This window comes from Ursus maritimus, unplaced genomic scaffold, assembly GCF_017311325.1.
Source record: "Ursus maritimus isolate PB19 unplaced genomic scaffold, ASM1731132v1 scaffold_1, whole genome shotgun sequence".
Lineage (NCBI taxonomy): Eukaryota > Metazoa > Chordata > Mammalia > Carnivora > Ursidae > Ursus > Ursus maritimus.
In genome coordinates, this window is record NW_024423343.1 from 41,530,211 (window position 1) to 41,555,850 (window position 25,640).

Consider the following 25,640-nt stretch of genomic DNA (forward strand, 5'->3'; position numbering starts at 1 on the left):
AAAAGTCTGGATCACTTGTTTGGGAAGACAGAGACTAAGAGACATTGTGACTTAGTCATGAAATCATGATAAATACTCCAAGAGTAGACATAGTCTTCTTTTTTCAAGTCCTATTCATTCAAAGTATTCTTTTAATTAGTTAATAGTAGGAATTTGGGTTTGCCTTATTTTTCATTGTACTGAACAGTACGTTGAACGGTGTAGGTTCTGGCATCAAACTGCCTATATTGGAAATTAGCTTCCCTGTACAAGCTATGTGACTTCTCCGAGCTTCAATTTTCTCATCTGTAAGATGGAGATAGTAATAGTAGCTACCTCATAAAGATAGAAGGATGAAAGGAGTAATGGCATATAAAGCATGTAACACTATCATTAAGAAAGCTAGTAGTATTATTGTCATTATTTGATCTCAGTAAGAACATTTAATATCTGCCAAGAAAATTATTTAGCTACCCTGTGTCTGTTTTTACGGCAATATAGTAAGGATAATTTATATTAATTTCATCCTTTTTTAAGAATATGGGATCATGTCACTATATTTATTCATTTCATTCATTTATCTACTACATGCAGTTACTGAATAATGAGTGTATGCAAAGTATTGGGTGGTGCAGGGAATACAAAGATAACTTAGCTACTATCAATAAAGTTTCAGACTATGGTCCTGGAATCCTGCATGATTTTCTAATTAATGAAGTTTAATAAACTCAGATACTAAAAATAATTTGAAGATACCTGCAGAGCCCTTGTATCCTATATAATTTACTCTTTAGATAGATGAGAAAACATGACTTTCTCTCTGTTCTGCTGTTAGTAACAGATAATTATGTTAGTGTCTTTCAAGGAGATAAAGTCCCCAGAGTCCAACACCACAACAGTAAACGGGCTTTAAGGTAAATGGAACCAACTTTTAAAACACACACAATGTCAATCTCCTCACCTCTTTATTTACTACAAATGGTTAAGGAGAACAAGGCTGACCTACAAAGTCACTTCCCCAAATGCACAGTGAAAAGGACCAAAAGCTCTTGAACATGTGGGCAGCTCTCAGTCTCAGGTCTTTCAGACGCCAAGAATCAGGCCAGGTAGCAACGTTGTGGCCCCAGTAGCAGCATCACGGCCGAGGTGGGAGCACCACTCCTCAATGACTTAAGCATTTGCACGTGGTTACCATCTGTCCCAGCTATTTGTTCCTAAATATGTGAATTAAAAATAACCAAGTGTTCCTAAAGCAATTCTCTTACCAAATAAATAAATAAATAAGTAAGTGCATTGGCACAATTTCTGCCAGCACTTTTAACAGAGATCTAGCTAATTCTGATACAGATGGTTTAAGGACTACACTCTGAGAAGCACTGGTGTGTAGACAAGGCTTCTCTCACTTAATCAACAAATGGATCAAGCAGTGATTCCCAGGAAGTGAATGTGATGCCAGGCTGACTGCCTAAGAAGGCAGAATCCTAGGCTCTGCCCCCAGAGTTACTGGGGCCCAGAAACCTACTTATAAATCAGTGTATTTAAAAGTTTTCCAGGAAATTCTAATACACAGCCTATGGTGAGAGGAAAGGGGTTATATGTTACTTTAACACATCCGTAGGCGGTCCTTGTTCCACAATTTACTAGGTCTCTGACCTTGTAATTGTGCTATCATTGGTTTAGAAAATGGCTGTTGTAAGATTAAATAAAGCAATGCATGTTAAGAACCCAGCATGTAGTAAGCTAGTTGTTATAATCATTATATTATATGCCCAGCTCTAAGTAGGATCTACAGAAGTAAAATGAGTGCTTCACCACTTTGGGAAGCATATAATCTATTTAGAAAAGAAATGTAAATATTAATAGAAATTTAAAATATGAGTTTATATTCTAAGGCAACAACATATTTACACACATATGAAAAATATTCTGAGTAACAAAATAGATTGTAAAGTACAGAGAATTATAAGAACATAGGAAAAGTCATATAAAGTTTGCTTGAAAAGGTCTAATTCAGGCAACCTAATTCTCATTAATTTGCAATTTTTTATGTATACTGTAGAAAAATATTAAAATCATGAGTGGTAATCAACTTGTATTTATTACTTAAAACTAGAATTAGAAAAAAAAATAGTGTGTATCTGGGAAAGGGGTCGATGAGACAGGCATCAAGGGGCCCACACTCTGGAATTTTATGCAAAAAAGTTGTTTCATGCATGAGTATTTCTGAAGAGAGAGCCATACCTTTCATTTGATTCTCAAAGGGTTTTGTACCCCCCCAAATGTTAAGGACGACCAAAGATTCCTGCTAGCACATGTCATGTGCATCCTCATGTAGCTGAAGAAATATAACTCTTGATTGCACTGCAAATAATCTCCTTGCTCACTTTCTTGCAAATGTCCTCTGAATCATTTTCCTCATGCTCTCACCATTAGAATATCCTGAGAATAGAAGTAACACTGTAAGATCTCATTTGAGAAAATTGTAAAGCAGACTTTCATGGCTACCTCAGCCCTATTCAAATTCTGCTGCTATCAGCATGTAAGTTTATGTACATGTTTTGAAAGTTCCAATGGCAGAGATTTACTGATGATTATTTTCTGAATTTTCCCTTTTTATTTATTTTTTATCCATTTGTCAATCTTTTGAATTATTTTCAATTAGTTCTGTGCTTCTTTTCATCTCAGGTAGAAAAATGAAGGAATTTCCCTGGAAGGATACAATTCAATTTGCCAACTTGTATGTTGCCAACCTAGCAATTCTTCCACTTTCTGTTTTATGTATAATGTGATAGCAACACTATTGATGTTATGGTTTTTTGATTGAAGTAAATTGGTATATAACATGATATACATTTCAGGGACATGATGTTATAATTCGATATTTGTATACACTTCGAAGTGATCGCCTTCGTAAGTCTCCTTACTGACAATCACCATACAATTAAACCCCTTTACCCATTTTTATTTCTCTCTTCCTTTAGGTGTGTGTGCAACATCGACTGTTCTCAAACCAACTTCAATCCCCTCTGTGCTTCTGATGGGAAATCTTATGATAATGCATGTCAAATCAAAGAAGCATCATGTCAGAAACAGGAGAAAATTGAAGTCATGTCGTTGGGTCGATGTCAAGGTAATGTTCGTACCAAAATTCATTTCAAAGAATGTTTTTAGTCTTAGTGTAGAAATGAAAAGTGAAGATAACTCCTTATTAGGCAAGCTATTTCCTTTCCAGAAGACAGGTCTGATTTATAATGGATAGTAGAGTCTACTGTAGCATTTATGGTGATTATAGGAGTTTGAGAGCCTATCAGCAACAGTCCGTATCTTTTTCTATATAATGCGACTGTATCTTCACAATGCCGTAGACACAGAAGCCAATATTCAGCAGACATTCTCTTTGCACAGGGAAAAAAAAAGTCAAAATCATCTTTAGCAAAGAAGCTGAGGATTTACTAGAAAACCTTGAAATTAAAAACAAATCACACCATTTTTATGTTTTCATTCAATAGAAATATTTCAAGAACATTTTTTAAAGCAGGATGTATGAGAATGTTCTATTTTGTTTCTTATTCAGAAACAAACATTTTCTTGGTTTTTGACTTGTTATTCCTTTTTCCACCTTATCTCAGTTATGATTGTGAACCTTCTCTTTGCCCCAAACTCTAGAAAGCTGATATCGTACTATTATACGCTCTCAAGCAAACTGATGTAAATCTATCTTTGCATAAAGGTAGCTTAGAACAATAGTTGTAAGATTTCCTTAATCGCACTGAGGGTACTATTGGTAGAATAATATAAATTTGACATTAGATGTTTAGGAAGCAGTTAATCAATCTTAATTGTTAATTTTTTTAACACAGATAACACAACTGCAACTACTAAATCTGAAGATGGGCATTATGCAAGAACAGATTATGCAGGTACATATAATATTTTCTACTACAGAATATGAGCACTTCTATAAAATAGTCCTGGGGGAGTCGTTTTTTTGTTTTGTTTTGGTTTTTGGTTTTTTGGGTTTTTTTTTTGTTTTTTACCATTGATCCTAAATTCAATCTTGCAAGACTTCTGACATGTGCTAATCTTCTCTTGCTTGGTTCAAACTTTCAATAGGCAATAGTGAATTTTTGTTGAAGCAAATAAAATCTTTTTTTTTTTGCCAGAGTTAAAGCAATTGTCAAAAATGTCAGTGAAATATAACTAACTTGTTTTGACAGTGCAAATGATACAAATGACAAAACATTTATCAAATTAATGGGCATGAGTGGAAATTAATGCAGTTTTTGGCAGTATATTGTGATGAATGCAAACATTCTTGTTTGAATTTTCATTGAAGTCAACAATGAAAAAGTTTGCTAGTCTCTAAAATAGCTAGAAAGGACGGCTATAAATAATATAGGCTGTCTTTAAATGCAAAGTTAAAAAAGTATGTGTAACTTATTTTTAAAATAATAATTTATTTTAAAAGTACAATGTAGCTTTTGACTTATGCAGAATTATCAAGAATTTATATAAAAATGTAAATTCTATTTAGCAATTATAGAATATTATTTCGAGAACTGTTTCTATCTAATATAACTCTTGTAGGGTGAGAAATAGTTTATGGGTATGCAAATAGGTTTTTAACAAATTGGTAATTTTTTAAAAGGATTAAAAATATAAAAGTAAAATTATTGATGTTGATAATATATGTAGAGTTTTGTTTTTTAAAGAGCTTTTCACTTAACTATTAGACAGTTATAACTACATTTATGGTCAACAGTCAATCAAGAAATGCTTCTTATCTTTCAAAATATGTATTATCATTCATTCTTTTCTGAAATTGTGTTTTAACACTATTTCTGACATTATATTTATATACAAAATTAATCTCAATGAAATTGAAAAATGTTAATTGGATGTTGTACTATGGATATGTCACACCTCTCAGAATTTGGAAATAACAAATTTTTTTTTTTAATTTTTCATTTTTATCTTAATGGTTTTCAACATGTAAATAAAACTTTTCATGTGCTAGAAGCCTGAAATTATCATGGACAATGATACATGGAAAAACATTAGTTCTACTATGGGATAGCTATTCCCAAATGTCCAGGAGAGATATTAGCAGGTATTCCTTGAAAAGAACAGTCCATGGTCAATAAGTTTGGGAGAAGCCCAGATAAACAAATGGCTTTCTTACCCAGAAGACCTCACAGCTCTTGTGTGTACTGTAGAATTTTTACAAGATATGCATCTTTTATTTTTTTAAATTTTTGTTCTAATATATACAAAATACACACAAATGTAGGCTGGGTAGTATAATGAACCACATTTTTCATCACTCAATTGCAGTAACATCAACCCATGGCTAACCTAACCCCATCTCCAACTGCATCCTCTTTTAGCATTTTCAAAATATGTGCAAAGAAATCCCAGAAATTGCATCATTTTATTCATAAATACTTTAGCTGGCAACTCTAAAAGATCAACCCTTTTTAAATAAAATTACATTATTATCACACCTAAAATAATAATGAATAATTCCTTATAATATGTAGCTTTTATCAATTATCTGATAAATAACACATGCTTTTGCGGCACTTTTGCAGTACTGGTATTCCCAAGAATGCACTTTGGAATATGCTGATCCACAGGGAAGTATTGAAAGTGATAAAAGAAAATGAAAAGTCAAGGTCTGAAGCTAATAATATACATTTTAAATGTTAAATGAAATCAAATTTAAATTCTATATTTTGTTATAAACAATAGCTATATCTTGAAGGTATTATAAGCCACTACCTGGTCCATTTAATTTTACTGTAGCCTAAAGTATTCGAAGATTTCATAAGGATTTTACTTTCATATAAAGGGTAACTTAAAATACCTTTATACTTGTTTTGCAAACTAATTCACTTGGAAAAAAAATCTTCAAAAATGTATATGTTATATGAATAACTTCTCTATTGAAACAGTCATCATTGAACTCATAGGAAAATCAAGCTTCTCCCTGAAACAAAAAACTTTTCAAGTTTATTAGCATCAATATGCAAATATATGTAAGTTTATAAAATTGTACATTACATATCATATTGGAGTTTATCACTCTGTCATTATCACTCATATTACCTATGTACAGATTGCCCATTTTCAAAGAGTTTGGGAGTTGAATTTTTGTTCCAAAAAAATTCATATTTGAATTTGGTTTCAAACAGATAATTTCTGACCTTCAATGTCAATATTTTTAGTTGGCATTATTTCCTATCTTATCCCTTTATTGAATATGAGAAGGAAAGAAATGTGTTTTTAAATCCGTGCAAATGAAAACCGTTCAGACCCTTAGTGTTGTCCAAGGTGTGCTAGTTTGACATCAGATTTATCTAGTAAATTCCATAGAAAAACTTTTAAGATAAAAGTAAAGTTTATACATACTTTTTTTTTGAAATCCAAATTTAAGACAGGAACAAAGATAATATCAATTGAAGCTTGCAATTTCTAATTAAGCATTGATTACATACTTTAAAACTCCCATGGAAGTTAATTTAGATGTCTTTATCTTCATTGGTAATCTTATTAAAATACGACGTATACCCCTTGTTAGACAATATTTAAATAATAGCCACATCCTTCAACATTTCCAGGCTTTCAGTGGTATTTGCATTTTCATAAATTTTGGGATACAAACTTTGGAAAAATAAAAGGAACCAAATGGAGGCTCAGTATGTCACTCTCCTCTTAATTTCTGTTTCACATTTTCAAAACTCCCCAAGGAGGGAAAACAGGAACTGTGTGACTCACATTCCTAGAAGTTTGCTATCTGCTCACAAGCTCATTTAATGTCGCAGTCACTTCCCTTGTTAGACAAACATGGATAGATGCTCCCACTGGAGGGAAGTACCGATCTTAACACACTCTCATTTTTTTCTTAGATGTTGTTAATACTAGAGGTTAAAAACCTTTAGCAACACCCCCATTTTTCCCGTTTGAGCCTACCTTAACGCTGTTAGTACAAAAACCACACGTTACTGATTACAAAAATGAAGAATAATTTAAAGAGAGCCGAAATCTAAAAATAAATATGCCATGTCTCATATTTAATATCATTTATAAAATAGAGACTGCTGTAAGGACGAGCAAGGGCCGATTCACAAAAAAGCAAATACAGAGAGCCATGCCTCCAATAAGACTGAGGGGAGGTGGGCTATAGGGTGACCAAACTTGTGCAGAGCTTTGAATTGCAAGATACATCTGAAAGGGGCTCTAGGAAACCAAAGCATTTGCCAGATCATCCCAGCCAGCATTCCTTTCCGGTTGTGCTTGACTTGGGTCTCTATTTTGCCCTCTCTCCTGTAACGAGACCCAAGTCCTGAATCAAGAGCTTTGGATCTCTGTTTCAAGGCAGAGTGACAGGATCTCTGTCCGATAAGCTAAACAGGCTACTTAATGTCATTCTCCCTTCATCAGTCTAAGACTTGGGCTTAGATTGAGGTCTTTCTCTTTACTTGCAGAAAGGCTCAGAGAGGAAAATTGTATAAAACCACAGAGCTGGAGCTTTCAGGGATTTCCATTGTTTCAAAATGCTAATATTAAACTTTCCTTCTGGAAGTTTTTATAAATAGCATATTTTATAAATAGCAAATGTTTTACACTTCTTGAAATCTGCAACATTTTCTTTTTTTAAAAAATTTCCCCTCGTGTCTTGGAATGAAAAAATGAAATTCAACCATTTTGTTTTTCTTTATCTGGTATGTGTCTTTTCTGATTGTATTGCTTTTCTGTCTAAAAGTCTGATCATGCTTCAGGAAAAATAGCTGCATATTTTCCCAGTGAAAAATGTACTTAATTTTATAAATTGTTAGTTGTAAAAAATATACAGATACACAGAAACACACACACGAAAAGCAAAACAAACCATGAATTTAAACGATTTTGTCTTTTATCATCTAGAAAATAAAATGAATTTTCTTTTATGACATTTTGCACCAGTTTCCAAAAGGATTTGTAGTGGCTTATAATTAAAATATATTCCATGAGTTCGTTTAAAGAGAAAGTGGAAACATAAGGCAGAACTGTAGAGGGAAATAAATATGTCAGCAACACAGACTATTACAGCTACTGCATTTAGCCCTAAGCTTCCTTGCAACCAATGTAAAAAGAGAAAATATGATTGAATCAATTCATTCGGCAAATATTTAGAGTCCCTGCTATATGCACTCCACTGGCTTTACAAAGGTGAACACATCATTCTAGGGCTCTGCCAAGATGGAATTTAGGTTTCCATTGCCTGATAAAAAAAATGAAAAAATAATTAGTTCAGAAACCAAACACATAACTTCTCTAATGCTAAGTTCTCAAAAGTATTTGGCATAGATCTTCTTATCTCTGGAAAACATAGAATGGATAATATCTTCAATAGTGATTTTTATAAAATATGCCAAGGCTTTTCACATGGCTGGGGATTTTTTATAACAATTTTTTATAAGATTCTAGAGCACTGCATTAAAATATGTGTAAGTCAACGATAGTCTTTCTGTGGCAGATTAAATAATGAGTTATATTTATGTATATTTCCAAGTTGAAAAAAAATAACACAGAGTACCAAGGGAAATGGTTATGAGGCGGAGTGCGTTCAGCTTATCTTCCTCAGGTATCTACAGGTTTAACAGGAACTGGATTAGCAGAACAGTCAGAAAGTCTGAATAAAAATAAAGAATATGTTAAATTATAGTATGTACATGGGGAAAAGAAATTTCCCCTGCTTTTATTAGCAGTTAATGAGAAAAGTTAGTCCTGAGTCATCTCCACAGCCTTGGGAGGCAGCCAGGGTTCCCCAGCTCTGTGTCTAGGTACAGGCATTCATGGAGTCTGTGTGTCTTCTAATGGTGCATTACACTGTGGCCATTCACCATTTCTTGTAACATTGAGGGAGGCTTAATTTGGGGGGAAATGTTCTCTTTAGAAACCTCTTCCTTATCTTTAAGCAATAGTTTAGATATATTAAGCTCAGGTCTAAAAGATGAAAGAAAGAAACCAGAAATATACATTTAAACCAAATTCCATACATCCTATTATTCCATCGACTCCTTTGTTCACACTAAGAGGAAACTGACATCTTGAAAGGGTATCTAGTCTAAGTGAATTGTCATAATAACTTGTTCTCTGTGGAAGCCTTTGCAATTTACAAAGGCCTTTCACGTTATTGTCTCCTTCAGACTTGATGACAGAAATGTGAGGGAGATATTATATGCATTTGACAGGTGAGAAATGGAGGTTCAGGGAGATTAACTAAAAAAGGAGTACGTGATAGAGCGAAGGTTCAAACCATCATCTCTAATTCCAGAATCCAGCAAAGTGTGAATGGTATGGGACCAGGGGAGAAGTGTCACTACCTAACATTCTTAGAGACTTTGGGACCCACTCTGCACCTTCGAGGTTAACCCCTTGAGAGTTCCAGACTCAAAAATGTTTCACCATGACACCTACATTGCTGTGAAATGCTCCAAAGAGTTACTCCTCTCTTTGATTTGTCTATATCTCACAAGCATCATTTAAGCACTATCTTGTTTGATTCTTAAGTTTTACTCTTCTGTTTTCTATTTCCCCACATAGACAAGAGAAACCAAAGAGATGTGTTTGCTACCAAGTAATCCTACATTAATAGAAAATACGTGTGTGAGACTTTCTAGGTTTACAAAGATCCATTCACATTACCTTATTTGCTCTCACGTCAATCCAATAAATCAGGATTACAAATACTAGGGGAAGTAAAATTGTAGCTCTGAAAAGCTAAGTGGCTGACCCAGAACTGGACACAGTATTTTGGCACATTGACCACCCACCCATGCAAATATAGCACTTGCTTGATTCATCTACTATTTGTCTTGATTGCTCTTCCACTATAGATATATTGACATGACTATCAAGTGGTTACATATCATATTTATAACATGAATTAATTCAGTCATGTGGAAAAAAAAGTCTGCATTTAAAATGGAAGTTTTTTCCATTTGCTCATGAACACAAGGAGCACTTCACCGGAAAGCATGTTATGTCTAGGCCAATAATTTGATCTGTAGGAAAGAAATAAATAGGAGCAAATGCAGGCAGTAGCTTGTAGCACAAATATTGGTATCAACAGTGAAATAAATAAAAATGTTTGCCCAGGCTATTACAGTGCCACCAGACTAGCCTAGAATATTTAAGCTCAGGAAATGAATTAAGATGTCAAGATTTTCTCAAGATTTCTGAGGGAAAGTGTCTCAATTCAAGTATTTTCCCCTCTGGGATTTACATTAGAGTGCTGCAAAATTCATAAAGCTTTCTATGAACTCTAGCTCACAATTTTTCCTGCTCTCTTGAACTTCTGTGCTTTCATTGTTTTCCCCAAAAAATCATGTAGCCAGTCATCTGTAATATTATGCTATGTTCATGGTTATAGATAAACACAGAAATAGTATTTGCAATACAGATGAAGGTTTTCTACTGAAGAGTTGCCTTGGGCCCTGGTAGGCTCTGGAAAACTTTGTGTTTATGCCCTAGTTCATAAATGCATTCTGCATCATTTATGTGCACTTTTTCCTATTTGAAACGATCCTTCCTGAAACAAATTGTTCACCTTGAGGTGTTACTCATCTACCTTTCTCTTCCATAAAGGTGTGGCAGACAGTTTAGTCGTTAAGGCCACTAAAAATCAGACAGCGCTGAGTTTAAACACTTGCCACGCTTTTGTTATTTAATGTTGAGCCAATTAATTGACCTTTCTGAGCCTCAGTTTCTTCATCTGTTCAATGGACATAATAAGCCTATTTCCTTAGGGTTAAGGTTTCAATTAAAAGACATTATAGATGATATTAGCAAGAAACTAGTAAGCCAGCTGTTATTATTTTCCTTTTGGTCTGACAATTGAAAATTTACTTATGGGAAATATAACACATTTTTTATGGGCTATGGTCTGTCCATATGATATATATTCAGTTTTTGTACAAATATTTTCATTTATGAACTCATACAATTACAAAAGGTTTATTTCTTTCGTACTTAAGACATGTAACAACTTGTTGCAAGATATTCTGGTTGACTTTTTGATTCATCTATAAAGAAATATTCATTGAGCACCTACCATTTACAAGTCTTTAGCACACTGATGGGTCTAAATTTTCACATGACTAACTTTTCAGTTTTCCTCCAGTCAACGTAATTTTATGTACAGTATAGTTTGATTACTTTAAAATAACATGACTACCAGATTATTAAAACATGAGTTTCAAATAGAAATTTAGTAGGAGGACATAAGATTTGACAGAACTGCAAGATCATGATATCACATATGTTTCTTTTCTACTTGATCTTTAAAATTAGTCATTTATATCCCAGGATATTTGTATGAAAGACCTACATATTCATTATTTAAAAGAAACCTGTGTAATGGGCGATCATAGTGATGGGAAGGTATCAAGCAAAAATAACAGGAATGTGGTATATAAGAATTTATGTCTGTTATGAAAACCATTATTTCCACTCAGAAAAGTTCATGTTTATATACGATCAGTTAGCACACACACACACACACACACACGCACACACACACACCTAGAAAAGCCAGAGCATCAAGGTCAAAAATAAATGCTTACAACCAAACTTGATCATCAAGCGAAAGAGTTGTTTTTCCTTGATGATCAGTTTTTGTTGTTTTGTTTTGCACAGGAGGCAAAGAGGAAAAGCTGGTTGACCTCAAACATCTAGATATCACTAGTGAAGGTGACATACTCTCCACCTTAACTTACCTTTTTACCTCAAGCATGTTATTTCCATTCCTAGGAAAACTGGTGTAAGTATGGCCAGAACATGAAAACCTGGAAGAAGAGTAGGATATGTCTTAAATGTTCTACATAATCGCAAGACACGCTGTTTTCCATAACACTAATAAATAGAATTCAAGCAGTTTCAAAAAATTGAAATATCCAGAGCACTTTGATTGCTGCTTTTGTTAATGAGTCTGATATGCTTCACATCTATGAACCCACATTATCAAACACATTAAAAATTCAGTTCTCACATCTTGATGATTTGGGACTGTGTACAAATATAATCAACTAAAAATATTTTTAAATATCTGTGAAACTAAAAATCTCTCGGAAAAATTGTGTTTCTAAACACTGTTACTTGTTTCATGGGTCAGAGCTTGTTCCCCCTGGTTGTTCATTTGGAAATTGCTTAGACTTTTAGTTTGAGTTCAAATGCAATCAAGAGAAATCTAACTTGTGAGCCAAACTCCAGGCATAACAATGTATGGAAATCAGTGATAAAGCTTAAGGGAAGAGGTGGTCCAGTAATAGTAAAAAGGACGCAAAAGGTCAGCACCCTCCTCCACCTCTGAGTCCTGAGATATAGAAGAGGGTAGAGAATATGGCCATGTTGTGAGAAGACTAAAGGGATGTGGTGTTCTAGGAGAAAGCTAGTACTTCAGGATGCAAGAAGAGAAATGAGAATTTCAGCAAAACTTCTGAAGATAGAAGGGAGTTTGCTGATTATGGAGCACAGGTCCTGGTGAGCTTTGGGAAGTGGCTAGAAATTGGGGGCAGAAAGATAGGCTTAGTCTAGGGTAGAGAACCAACGATGGCAACACATCATGGACATGGTGATTCAGTGGAGATGGACAACTGGGACAGGACAGGGCAGGAATTGGATATTGACTAAATTCATTATAAAAACTCTTGGACTTGTAGACTTAGAAATCTAAATTTTCAACACACCAAGAGTAAGCTGTTGTTCAGCAGTGAACTCAAATTAACCAAATTCAATGTCTGTGTATTGATTTGTAATGAGAAAGCATTACCTGGACGACTTGGGTCCCATGACCAATGAGTTCTCTTCTTAGAGTTGAATTCTCTGAGAAGTCCAGTCATAATGAGTGAGCATGAATAGACGATATATTTTTCAGATGTTTAAGGTATCAAGCTAAGATGCAAATGACTACACAATAAAGATATCCCTACCCTCAAATCAGGACAAGTACCTTTAGCCAGGACACCCTTGGAGCTTACCTAACACTACTGCCCTGTGTTATTCTCTTTTGTCTGAGTTTCCATGTCCATTTCTAGCTAATGCTTGTCTAATCTACCTCTTTTCCTAGATATAATCAGTTTAATCAGGGTAAAGTTAGACCTGTTGTCCCAGAAGCATTTCATGACAGTAAGGCATTCTGGTGCTCTTGAAAAGTACACAGCAATCTTGTTCTTATTTCTGAATTCCTCTGGGATCTCACTCAATAACCCTAGAAATGACAACATTAGTACAGAATGTCAGCATTAGCCATACCGGATTGGTAGGTCCTTCAAGTAGGTCCTTCAAAAACTACAAAAGTTTTTACACAAAGTTAACTTTGAAGGCCATTCTTTAATATATAATCCAAAGACATCTGACCAATAACAAAGAAGAATGAATAAATCTTAAAAGGCAAGTTTGATATTTTTGGTATTTACTAAGATAATTCTTAGCATCTATGCTAACAAATGTCCTTTATGGTGACAATGTTTTCAAAACACAAATAAAATGAATTTATTAATTATCCCACACAGAATGAGATGGAGAGTTCTGCAGAGTTGTGAATGAATTATCAGTGTTTGATAGTGTTACATAATAATTCCTATAATATATATTCCAGGCCACTAAAAAAAAAAAAAAATCCACTGTTTCTCCGCTTTCTTTTACATTTTCTAAGATTCAAAGCTGTGTGTGTCATACATCAGAAAACTCCTCCCAAGAGTATTTCATTAAAATTTTCATTTGATAATGGAAATAAATGTCTAATTAAAAAAAAATTTAAATAAATGTTTAAAAATCACTCAGAAAATGAAGCTTATAAGCAAGCCCCATTTGTCCTCCAGAAATTAAGTATTCCAGAAAGAGCGTGTTACTAGTCTACAGAGTTTAAACCAACAAGCAATTAGTGTTTTGTCAGGCAATACACATCCAAATTCACTTTTGCCGATTGACTGTTCATGTACTGTCACAATTATTTTACAAATCTTGCACCACTGGTTTTTCTTCCTATTTATTTTCTGTTATTTAAAGCGCCCCAGGGAAGCTGGAGGTTTCCAGTTGTTTGAAATAATCTCTGAGCAAATCCCACGCCTCTCCCCACATCCCTAGCTACTCATCCTTCCCCACAGTTGGCAAAAATACCTTTGTTCTGGTTTCTGATTTTTAATGAAATCTAGCGGTGGAAGCATGAGAAAGAGCTAACAGGCCAGGGAAGATTATCTATGTGGTAGTTTTAGTAAAGTGGCCACATTGTCTTCTATAAGTGTAATAATCAATATTAATCATAACACCCCATCAACAACAATAAGCAGTCATTAACTCTCAGTTATCGCAGTACATTATCAGGCCTATATTCTAACTTTCTAGCTGGCTGCTTTCTGCAATTTAGCATGTTTCTTAGCTGTTCACTTTGGCCTTGAATTGGTATATGCTTAGGAAACAGAGCTGATTGTAATGTTACCCTAAGAAAACCATTGTCATCTTCATTGTAATAATGGTCATCATCATCATCAGGAAAATAACACAACTGAAATAAGATTACTTAGTTTATTCCAAACTCAATGAGAAATTATGTTTGTTATCTATTGTTTTGAATTCTCCAAAAAATTATTATCCAATAGCATGAGTGGTCATATTTATTTCTTAATTCCTTTGAATTTCAGAGCACATGACTTACAGATAGCGTTTTGTAGAAGAAAGAGGCTGGAATAGGAATGCAGAAACTTTTGGCTTAGTCTCATCTCTAGTGCAAGCGAACTTCAAGCTAACTTGAAACTTAAATAGGTATTTAGCCTCTCAGAACCTCAGTTTTCCCATGAGTAAAATTCGGTAATAATATTGCATATTTTTTTCTGGGTTTAGGATTCTATAGCCAAGTATACAGCTTTAGTTCAGAAATCACGAACTTGAGGGCAAGTTGTTGACCATTACCTTATGACAGAGGTTCCCAGATAGGGTGACATATGACAGTGTCTAGAGACATTTTTGATTGTCTGGGAGAGAGGGGGTACTGCTTCCATCCAGTGGGTGGAGGCCAGGGAAGCTGCTAACCATCCCTCGATGCACAGGACAGGGCTCCACAACAAGAGTTATCCAGCCGGAATGCCAATAGTGCCAAGGTTTGAAAATCCTGCTTTATAGTGTTAGAAATTATGGTCGAGCATGTATGACATGGGTTCTAGAAATTAAGTGACACTAAGAAGTCCAGAGCTGAGCTTCCTGAGCATTTTTCAATTCTCCCGTGCCCCAAAAGGAGATACAACCCCAAACCGAGGATCATTCGCTTAGTCCAAACATTTTATCTCACTGCTTCAAACACACACATTCTTTTTCTAAAATGACAGTGGTCCCATTAATAGAAATGTGCTTCAGGGTTTCATAAATAAGAGGGAATATCGGTTTCTGAAAAGCCTTATCAGAATAATAAAAATTCATCTAGCTAAAAAGAAAGTTATATTCTTAGTTATCATAGTAATTGAGGAAAGTCTCAGTCATAATTGGACCTCTTATCTTATTCACTATTCCTAACTATTCACTATTCCCAGGTTATCCTAATAACCTGGGTCCCTGCTTTGCTTCTGTTCAAAACTCCATCACCTTTTAGTTCACATTCACTGTTCCTTACAAATTTGGCCAAATTGCTGACCTGTTTGAAAGATCTTTAATGATATTCTTTGAGAAGCCAAAAGTAACTATTTCAAAGCCTCTTTTTATTATCAGGCACTTTCACAGAATAAATATTTGTAAACCTTGGTTCACAGGAATATATGTAAAATCAACTGGCTGAATTCTACTAAAGTATCCAACGCAGTTCTTAAGACTAAAACCTGCTGTTCATGGAGCAAAATGCTTGAGAGGACGTTAGGTCTCGGGTATTCATGAAAACGTTCATAATTGAAACGGGAGGAAAACTGAAGGTGTCTCTTAAAGGTAACTTAGTGGTCGACTAGACTGTGCCACACTCCTCAGGAAAGGACACTAATGGGCAATACTGTTTAGAAGCTCCCAGGCACAGAAGCTCCTTAGAATGGGGAATAAACCTGCCGCATCGGTTTGCTGTTGTAGCTAGTAAAATAAAGTTATTGGTTTTGTAACAAGGACAATGAGGATATTTGTTTAAAAAGACAACTTGAAAAAATAGCAGAGACAACAGGAAATGATAAATGAGCAAGTCTTTGCTACAGTAATTACTTTAGTATTGAAACAAATGAATAACTTTCACAGCAATGCTATTTTCTGTCTTAGATTATACTACTACCAATTCATATAGCATGTGTACTATTGGCCTTTATACTAGAACAAAAAAGTATGTAAGAAAGAGGAGTTGGTAAATAAATTGACTGAGAGATTTGTGTAAATGTTTTTTAAAATTTTATGATGTTCATTTTGGAAACAGACTATCTCTGAAAGGTGGGACGATTTTTTTCATCTACATTAGCTTTATGCTGAAAGTTAATTGTTAAAAGAAAAAAATTGAAGTAAATATTTCCAGAATGGACAAACAAAATAACATAGAAGTATCCATTTATAGAAATCCATTTATTGAAAGTTTTTCTGTATATAGTTTGTTAATTCCCTACTGAAATGTTTTGATTTTGTAGAAAACACACTGGGCAGGGTATCAAAAGACATAAATTCTAAACCTAGCTGCTCAATTTACAAATGTTATACAATCTGGAAAAGTCTCCTAGCCTTTCTGAGAATCTTTAAAATGATGATTATATATTTTCTGCCTTTTTCACATTTTTAGAAACGAAAGTCCTTTTGTGAGATGTGACTCACTATGCAGTTATAAGGTATTATTATTGGCACAAATTTAGGATATGAAAACATTCTGACATGTTTTCCATATTGTCATTAAAGTTTTAATTATTTTTCAGATTGAAATAGTTATCTAATTTGGATAACATAATTTGATCTAATTTTAACAAAATTCAAACTGAAGATTTTTAGGTTCTAAATTTCTATTTTTTTCTATTTCTGCATATGGATATATTAATTGAGTGATATAAAAAGTAAATAAATGACAAGGCTGTTCGACTCAATCTTCTTTTGACTATATCTAAAGCTTTGAATTTATGCCCCAGGTAGTTCTGTTCCCTGCTGATTGGCTTACGCCTTGTTCAAACTCCATTTTCCAAAAGCACAAGGGCTATTTGGGACAACCATTCATATTATTACAACGATTTCCCCCCCCTCAGTATGTTCCTAAGTAATGAAGAGTTCATTGTACTCAACATGTATAGAATGTTTCAGAATTTGAGTAAAAATTGTATTTTTCTAAGGTAATGTTATTTAGCCCTGTTAAGAGAACTCTATTACAGAGTTTGAATGTAGCAGTATGCCAATTAAAATTATGAGTTAGAAATGTTAAGGGCCTATTCCAGATAAGACACACTCCATCATTCCCACATTTTGGTTATGAGTTTTACCTACTGAGAATTTCATCAGTAAATACATAAATATTTCTAGTAAGGCAAAGGATGGATTTTAAGTTGTAACTCCTATCCTCTCTGGGTAAACAAAAAATAAAGAAACAATCTAGTCCCTTGACTTCATAAAGATTAAATTCTCACTTCTTCCCTTCTCCTCATATAAATGAGCCTCTATTCTGTATTTAAATTCCTTTGTAGATATAAATTGACTGCTTTTTTTTCTTGCCTGCTTTCTTAATCACCTAAATCCATTAGCTAATAACTCCCAATATAAAAAAAGAAAATGCTTTTTTTTTTAATAAACAAGTTTTCCCCACATTGGGACTTGATTTCCACGGTTGCCCTTTAGTCTTTTAAAAAGAAAAAGAAAAAAGAACTTTTGTCGTTTGCGTCCATAGTTTATATTTACCATTACTTACCATGATATTTTTAGTAGATAGGCTACTCAGGGTTCAGCAGAATACATCTACAAACTATTATTAGACTTTGTATTTAATTTTGAGCCTTGAAATAGCATAGTTCATTCACTGTTCTATGTGACATTTTAAAAACCTGAGCAAACAGTATTATTCTTGGAAAAGAAAAGCTCTTTCTCACTAGGTTCAGGATTTAGAAACAATATTGAATTGATTTGAATCAGAAAATTGTCTCTGAAAACCTGAAATGAATACAAACATTAGGAAGATGATCTCACCTCTTACTTCCTGCCTTGGTCCTGTGCTGTTTCTTTTGAGTGGTTCTTAATATTCACTCAAACACCAAACACCGTATGTGATCAGATCCATCCCAAAGCCACAGTTCACTTTCGGTTTTGCCAGCGCCCAGGCTCCCTGCCCTCCACATTTCACAGCCACGCAAGGCTTCTACGCCCTGGGGTAGGACCCTGTTAATAAGGGCATGTGATAATCATCCTCTAGGAACTATCGCCAAGATCACTTGTATATTTTACTACTATTTCTTCACCCCCCAAAAAGAAATCGTGCTTTTAGGTGAACAAAGCTCTCCTGCCTTACCCTTCAGGCGGAATTCTTACATTCCTCAGGGTGACAAAAGTTCATCTCCCTTTCTGCCCCTAGGAGGAAAAAAAAAGACTAAATGCATCATTAATCATGCAAACTGTCTACTGCAACAGTGCCAAGAAAATGATCATTCCCATACCAACCATCAATATTCCTGACACCTGTCTGAAAACGCAGGTCATGCATATCTATCTGCCTTTAAAGAAGTGTCAATGTGCAAACATCCTTTCACTATTTTTAGGGTCATGTTAAAATTATTCATCACCTACCTGTCAGTTCATCCAATTTGTCATATTATCCTGACCTACCAATGTCTATTACTGGTCATTTCCCTTTTGCATTGTGTTTTTAGAGTATTAGGGTATAAGATGTTTTTGAAAGTGTCAGATATATATAAAAGGCAGTGAAATCCTGCTATAGGCCAGAGTTCTCACCAGGAAATTACTATGCTCAGTGTCTCCCCATGCTTAATGGAAAATGCATATATTTGGGGTTCCTGTGTCTATTGCAAGTTCTATTGCCAACTAATTTCTGGTAAATGACTTTCATTATAAATTCCACAATATTCCTGTCTTGGGAAATGATTCCAAATGATTAAAAGCACACCTTATAAATGAAACAAACCTTTTAAAATTAAGAGATTAAAGAAAAGCTTTTCTGGTAAAACTGTCAACATTCAAATGCCTAGAAATATTATGTTCTACGAAAAATTTTAAATTAAATTAAAATTTTAATTAAAAATATGATTCAGCATCAGAAACTTTAACAATATGATGGTACATCTCAACTATTATTCTTAACATAAAATTCATAATCCCTAAAATGGGCAAGTCAAATTTTTTACTGATCCTAAATCATTTTAACACTTTTCTTTTACATCTAATATAATTTTAAAACTAGTATAACTCTTTATACTCCTCACCTTTTCCCCCCTCTTTTACCTGTGTCCGTTATCTCCTGCTATCACCTGTGAAATGGGTTATCTTATCTTTGAATAAGAGAGGCATTTCCACCCAGGTGGGAAAATCGCAGGATTGGGATTTACTGCACCCTTGATCCCAGTCTTTGCTACACAGTAGTCCCCAGGGACCTGTGTTAGCTCCTGCATTTGGTCATAACTTCCCTGAGCCTTGGTGTTCTTTCTGTTTGTTTGGTTTTTGTTTTTATTATTAAATTTAATTAACATATGGTATATTATTTGTTTCAGAGGTAGAATTTAATGATTCATCAGTTGCATATAACACCCAGTTATATGTATATGCTCATTATATCAAGTGCCTTCCTTAATACCCATCACCCAGTTACCCTATCTCTCCACCCAACTCCCCTCCAGCAACCCTCAGTTTGTTTCCTATAGTTAAGAGCCTCCTACAGTTTCTTTCCCTCTCTGATTTCATCTGATTTTATTCTTCCCTCCTTCCCCTATGATCCTCTGTTTTGTTTCTTAGCTTCCACATATGAATGAGATCTTACGATAATTGTTTTTCTCTGAACTGACTTATTTCACTTAACATAATATCCTCTAATTCAATCCACATCGTTGCAAATGGTAAGGTTTCTTTCTTTCTTTCTTTCTTTCTTTCTTTCTTTCTTTCTTTCTTTCTTTTTTTTATGGTTAGCCTTAGTGTTCTTATGTGTCCATCACAGGTCTTATAGAGATGATCTCAGTGTCTCCCAGGTAAGAGTCTCTTCTATACCCTATACAGTGATGATGTACGAAGCCAGAGACGGAAGTGTTCAGTCCTAGCTAAAGAATTTGCATAAATATGATGAAATTCCTGAAAATGATTAGCCAATTAGTACAGTGTCTCTTCAGAAGCATTCTTGCTATCGTCAACATCGTTGCCCCAAGTTCATCAAAATAAATTCTAAACCAAGAACAGTGCCAGTTATTTTCAGACACTATCAAGTGATGTAAGTTTAACTGTGACACCCTCGAGGTAAAGTGATCTGGTTCTTGGGATGGTGGTACCCAGGACTTCAGAATGGAAGATATAACAAAACAACCTGAGACCCACAAAATCTGCTGTGTGAAGACAAAGACTGTGATTAGTTAGTTATTTGTATTCAGAATTTTAATTGATGAACATCTTATGAGCGGTGATCAGTTCCTCACTGATACTGGTAATGTTTTCTTCTTTCTTTTTCTTTCTTTTTGTCTTTCTTTCTTTCTTTCTTTCTTTCTCTCTCTCTTTTTTCTTTTTGGAAATAAGGAAATTCAGAGGCAAATTATACCCAAGCCTCTCTCTAACTTTAAATTCAGAGAGGCATGTTACTCCAATAAGCACTCTTATACTAAATGATGATTATGCAAATAACTTTTTTACAGCAAATAGAAAATAAAACATTAAAAGTGTTGAAGTAGAAACAAGATAATAGAAAACCATATTTATTTTTATTTACTTTGTGTCATCTATTATATATACAACACACTGACTTATCTCCTCACAACCTGCCTAGGAGGAAGTATAATGAGTCCTTTCTAGAAATAAGTATAGCTCAGAGATGGTTATGTAATAGAGCAGAGATTCAAGCTGATGGAGTAACTGTGACTGGCAATATGAGAAGTCAGGGGTGTCATGGAGAAGGTGGTATTTGCGTTGGGCTCACCTGGCAGAGGAGAGAAAAGATCATTATAAACATAGGGAACAGCATTGATAAAGGCAAAAAGGCTTTGATGAGCAGGCATTTTTAGGGAATGCAAATACTTGGGAGTGGCTGAAGCATGGAATAAGGAGGAGGAATAAATGGATTAAAATTGGAATAGTGGTTTGGAGCTTCAAACAAGGCTCTTTACTCATTTGCAAAGAAAGTAGAAATTTGCCCTCTGCTCAATAGAGGTATATTGAGATATCTTAAATGATGTTGTATTTTTTATTAAAATTTTTTTTTAATTTTTAAAAAATTTTTAAAAACTACAACACTGGCAGCAAAGTGAGGAATAGGCTAGAGGGGAAGGATCCCTCTAGGCAAGATGAGGTAGGAGTATTAACCACACGGAGGTTAATGAAGCTTGAATGTTGTAGACGGTGATGGCCGCAGAGAAACAGACTTTGTGTGGATTCGGGAGATAAAAGGTCACCAGATTTGCTAACTGACCAGATATGAATGCCAAGAGAAGGGGAGAACTTATGTGAAGTTTCCTCGGCATGAGGAAGGGGAGAATATTTCATCGGTTTTTCCCCTGCTTTGCTTGAGGGAATCAACATCGAAGTAAGCATATGAGGCTGGAAGTCTGGACAGAAGTGGAGTTAAAAATAATGAAGTAATAAACCTCCACTAGAAGTTGAGTCTGAGGGTGCCAGAGAACTCAGGTACAGGGAGAAGCAAACACTACCAAGAATAAATCCCCGGAGAGCAAGGGGGCCTGTAACGGGGAGATCTGGAAGCAAGCGGAAATTGTGACAACACTCACTATCCTCTCCCCTTTGTTTCCTTTTTTTTCCTTTCTTCCTTCTTACTTCACATTTCTTAAAACTCTCAAGTCAAATAAATGGTCATTTCACTTTGAGAGTTGTATTTAAAAACACGCTTCTTATTGCAAAACCTGTTTTTCTGGGCAGTTATGTCTAACTTCGCCTCTTCTGTGCTCTCGGAGATGCCCCTCCCTCTTACCTTCCCCTAGCAGGACACTTCTCACCGTTCAGGAGAAAGCCTGCTCGACTGCCATACTTGATGTCCACTTGCACTCTATGCATTCTCTCTGCCAATGTTATGTTTACTTTTCTTCACAGTGTTGAGTGAGAGCAGAAATGTATTTGTGTTTTTACCTTTTTGTTTTCTCTCTTTTTTTGGTACAATATAAACTTCATGAAGGCAGGGAATTTTTCTTGTTCTGTAAATGCAGTCTGGAAAAAAATGCCTGGCGTATAATAGACACTAAATAATTATTTGTTGAATAAATAAATAAGACTGACAGTCATCTTTCTAGAAACAAAACTATGTGAACTTTTAAAGGAAGTTCCATATCAAATTAATGTCATTTTTGCTTTGTTCTTAAGAAATTTTGATCATATTAATATTTTTATCATTTTACAGACCTTTTAGAGCAATACTACAGAAAAGAAGATGCTGAAGGATATATATAAATTTTCACCCCCCAAAAATGTATTCCAGTTTGAGGGTTTAATTTTTTATCTCTACTGGGCATTTAAAAAACATTTTAAGGAAGGACCTGTATGGAAAATATAATTCTAAACATTGCTTTGGAAGTAATACCAAAGACTGTTTACTAAAAGGGGAAGAAAGAGACCTTCATATGCAAATGTATGGCATTTGAAAATGTCATATAGCTACATCTACATATAAATAAGCTGCTCTCTGAATTCCGGGGAAGGGAGACTTTGTATAGTATCAGCCAATTTCTTTATCAAAATAAAATAAACTGATAGAGTAGCAATGACTCAAGACATGGAAGAACACATCTTCACTACCTCTTAATACATTTGTGGCACTTCAGGTCATAGACCACCTGGCCAAATTCAAACCAAAATGAAATCAAATCCCACAATACTTGACTAGTAATAGCTAGAAGAAAAGGGACTCACAGATGAAAAAAAGGGGGGGGGAGAGAAAGAGACAACTTATCAAGTATTTGCTTCCTTCCAAATATTGACATAGAAATCAAGGGATTGCCATAGAAATCAATGGCCTTGTGATGTCTTCTATACTTAACCTCTATGCCAGGAGTTGTTTTCATGTGAAATTTTAAAGGTTGTACCAGAAAAGCAAAAACTTCTAATTCTTACCTCTTTCCTATTTCATATTTGTACCATACCTTGGTACAAAATGGTTACTTTGGAAAAATCCCTCTGGTAACCCACAGCATGTAAACTACCAGATGGGGATAAATAACTCCTTTATATTAAATGAATTATCCTTCCAGGACACTAGGCTACCACTCTACAACGTATATTTTTTCTGCATTGTTAGGGTGTTCCTTGCTTCTGGAAAAGTTAATTAGCCTCATCCTAACAGGCAGCCCATTCATGGGGACCAGGTACCCAGGTGTTATTTTTACCATAGGTCATCTGTTCCTTTCCAAGTTAAGACTATAGAATTCATCACAGGAAAAAAATAATAATAATAAATTCTCTTATGCAACTCTTACTTTCCATTTTATGGAGTCCACATGGGAATTGTGTTTCCCCAACACAGGAGGGGCTACCTATAATCTGTCAGGTAGTGCCTAGATCACAATTTCATGTTGGGCTCATAGCATATTTATGAGGGTGCTGGGGCTCACAGAGTAAGCTTCTAGAATGATCACTGAAAGGAAACACTAGGAAAAAAGTTTTTTTTAATAGGCTTAAGGTATCAGTGTGGAAGAAAAGGGAAAATGCAGTAGTCAGAGGAACCCAAGAAATCAGAACCCAAGAAATCAGAATATATTATTCATCTTCAGGTGAATAATATATTTGCTACCTTTTATTGAATATGGCTGAGTGCTTGGCATTTTATTAGTGCTTCTGTTTGAAAAGACCCTCCAATGAAAGAATTATTATCACCATTGTAAAGATAAAGAAACGTGGGCTCAGAAAGTTTAAGCAATTTTCCCAAGGTCACGTAGCCAGTAAGAAGTCGAGAAAATGTGTAAACTGATACTTCTTTGACCGCCAAGCTGGCTGATCTCTTTCCATTACACCAGCCTGCCTCTTGGCATCTAGAGTGATAGGGAAAAGGGTAGCAAGATGTACGTTGGCTACATTTGAACTATGCAGTCAGTCTCTTGTGGCAGATATTAAGGACACCAAAAGCAAATCCTTTATGAGGATTAAAAATATCGTATCAAAGAACATGTTCAGAAAACTAAAAAAGGAAAAAGAAGTAGACAAAATTTTGTTGACTTTTTGCTGAAATGTGCTGACATTTGGAGATATTTATGTTTTTCCGAACATCTGGTGGATATTAGTATGTTTTTATTCACAGGCTTCCATTATTAATGATAAAAGGAAGCTGAGTAATTATGATACACTGCCACAATGAATGAATATTATGCGTGTTTTTTCCAATGTATTACAGAATCTCATCATTCCATCAAATAAGAAAACATAAAGTTATTTTTAAAGAGTGGAATATGGATGTTATCTTCTTGTAACAAACTCGTTTCCATCATAATAGATCGTATTGAGTCAGCACCTCTTGTATTTAAGACATAAGAATACATTTCAAGTCATAAGATTTGTTATTAATAGGTGATTCAAATTACACGATCAATATTGCCTTTCGTTTGAAAAATGACCTAAATCTGTTATACATTTTTTTTTTGTTTTGCCAAGAGATAATTCCATTTCTTTCATAAGACTTCATGGAAGAGAGATTATTTTATTAGAGATAGAGACACCATGGCTTTGTCTCCTTTGTAGACTGTCAAAGTGAAGTATATCTTTCCCGACTCTATAATCCTACCCCCTGGCTTTTATCGAGGGCTCCTTCGTCTACGCAGAGCTCTTGCAAGTTTCTACTACCGAATATAACTGAATCTCTTCCATAAACCACCAGCGACAGCATATCCTCAACGGCTGGCTAAGATCAGCATGACAGTGGAACGGCAGTTCCTGACGGAGAGGCAGCCTCTCCGTGAGCGGGAACACCACACGCATTTGCACGGGCCGGTCGGTGAGCGCTTACTTCAGAGCAGGCTGCTGTAACACCTGGTATGACATGTACTGCAGGCCTTAATCCGTACCCCCTACCCTCGTTTCCTTTACCCTATGCTCTAGAAACTGCCAGTTTCCCTACAAGCCATGCTCTATCTGCCATCTGGGTTTTTGTATATATATGGAATACTCACATGCCTCTCTCGTTTGTCTAATTCTTATGTATTCTTTTCGCTTCAACTTAGATAACCTTCCTCTGGGAATGATGATGATTAAGACACTCACTTTCATTTACTGAGCACGTATTATGGGCCAGGCACTGTGCTTAATAAATGCTTCTTTACATTTAGAAGCTCATTTACTCATTATGCATATTAGTTAAAAATAACTATAATTTATTGAGTACTTACCATGTTCCAGATATTGCTTTAAATGTTTTACAGACATTTTACAGACACGCATAAAGGATAAATAACTTGGTTGTGGTCATGGAGTTGGGGAGTGTGGTGTGGGGGGACCAGAACTGAACCCAGACATTAAGTCAAGCTCCCAAACCTGCAATCTTTTTGCCTCACAAGATTCTCAGG

At 34.9% G+C, this 25,640-nt stretch overlaps 1 protein-coding gene across 1 annotated transcript in view; it reads left to right on the forward strand.

Moving 5' to 3' along the window:
* The window catches only part of TMEFF2 (transmembrane protein with EGF like and two follistatin like domains 2), a 219,029-nt gene that overhangs the window by 171,318 nt on the left and 22,071 nt on the right, over positions 1 to 25,640 (forward strand). Inside the window, exons 6-7 of the mRNA XM_040642607.1 lie at positions 2,961 to 3,109; positions 3,840 to 3,899. Of these exons, the coding sequence (XP_040498541.1) occupies positions 2,961 to 3,109; positions 3,840 to 3,899 (209 nt within the window). The remainder of the gene's footprint in view (positions 1 to 2,960; positions 3,110 to 3,839; positions 3,900 to 25,640) is intronic.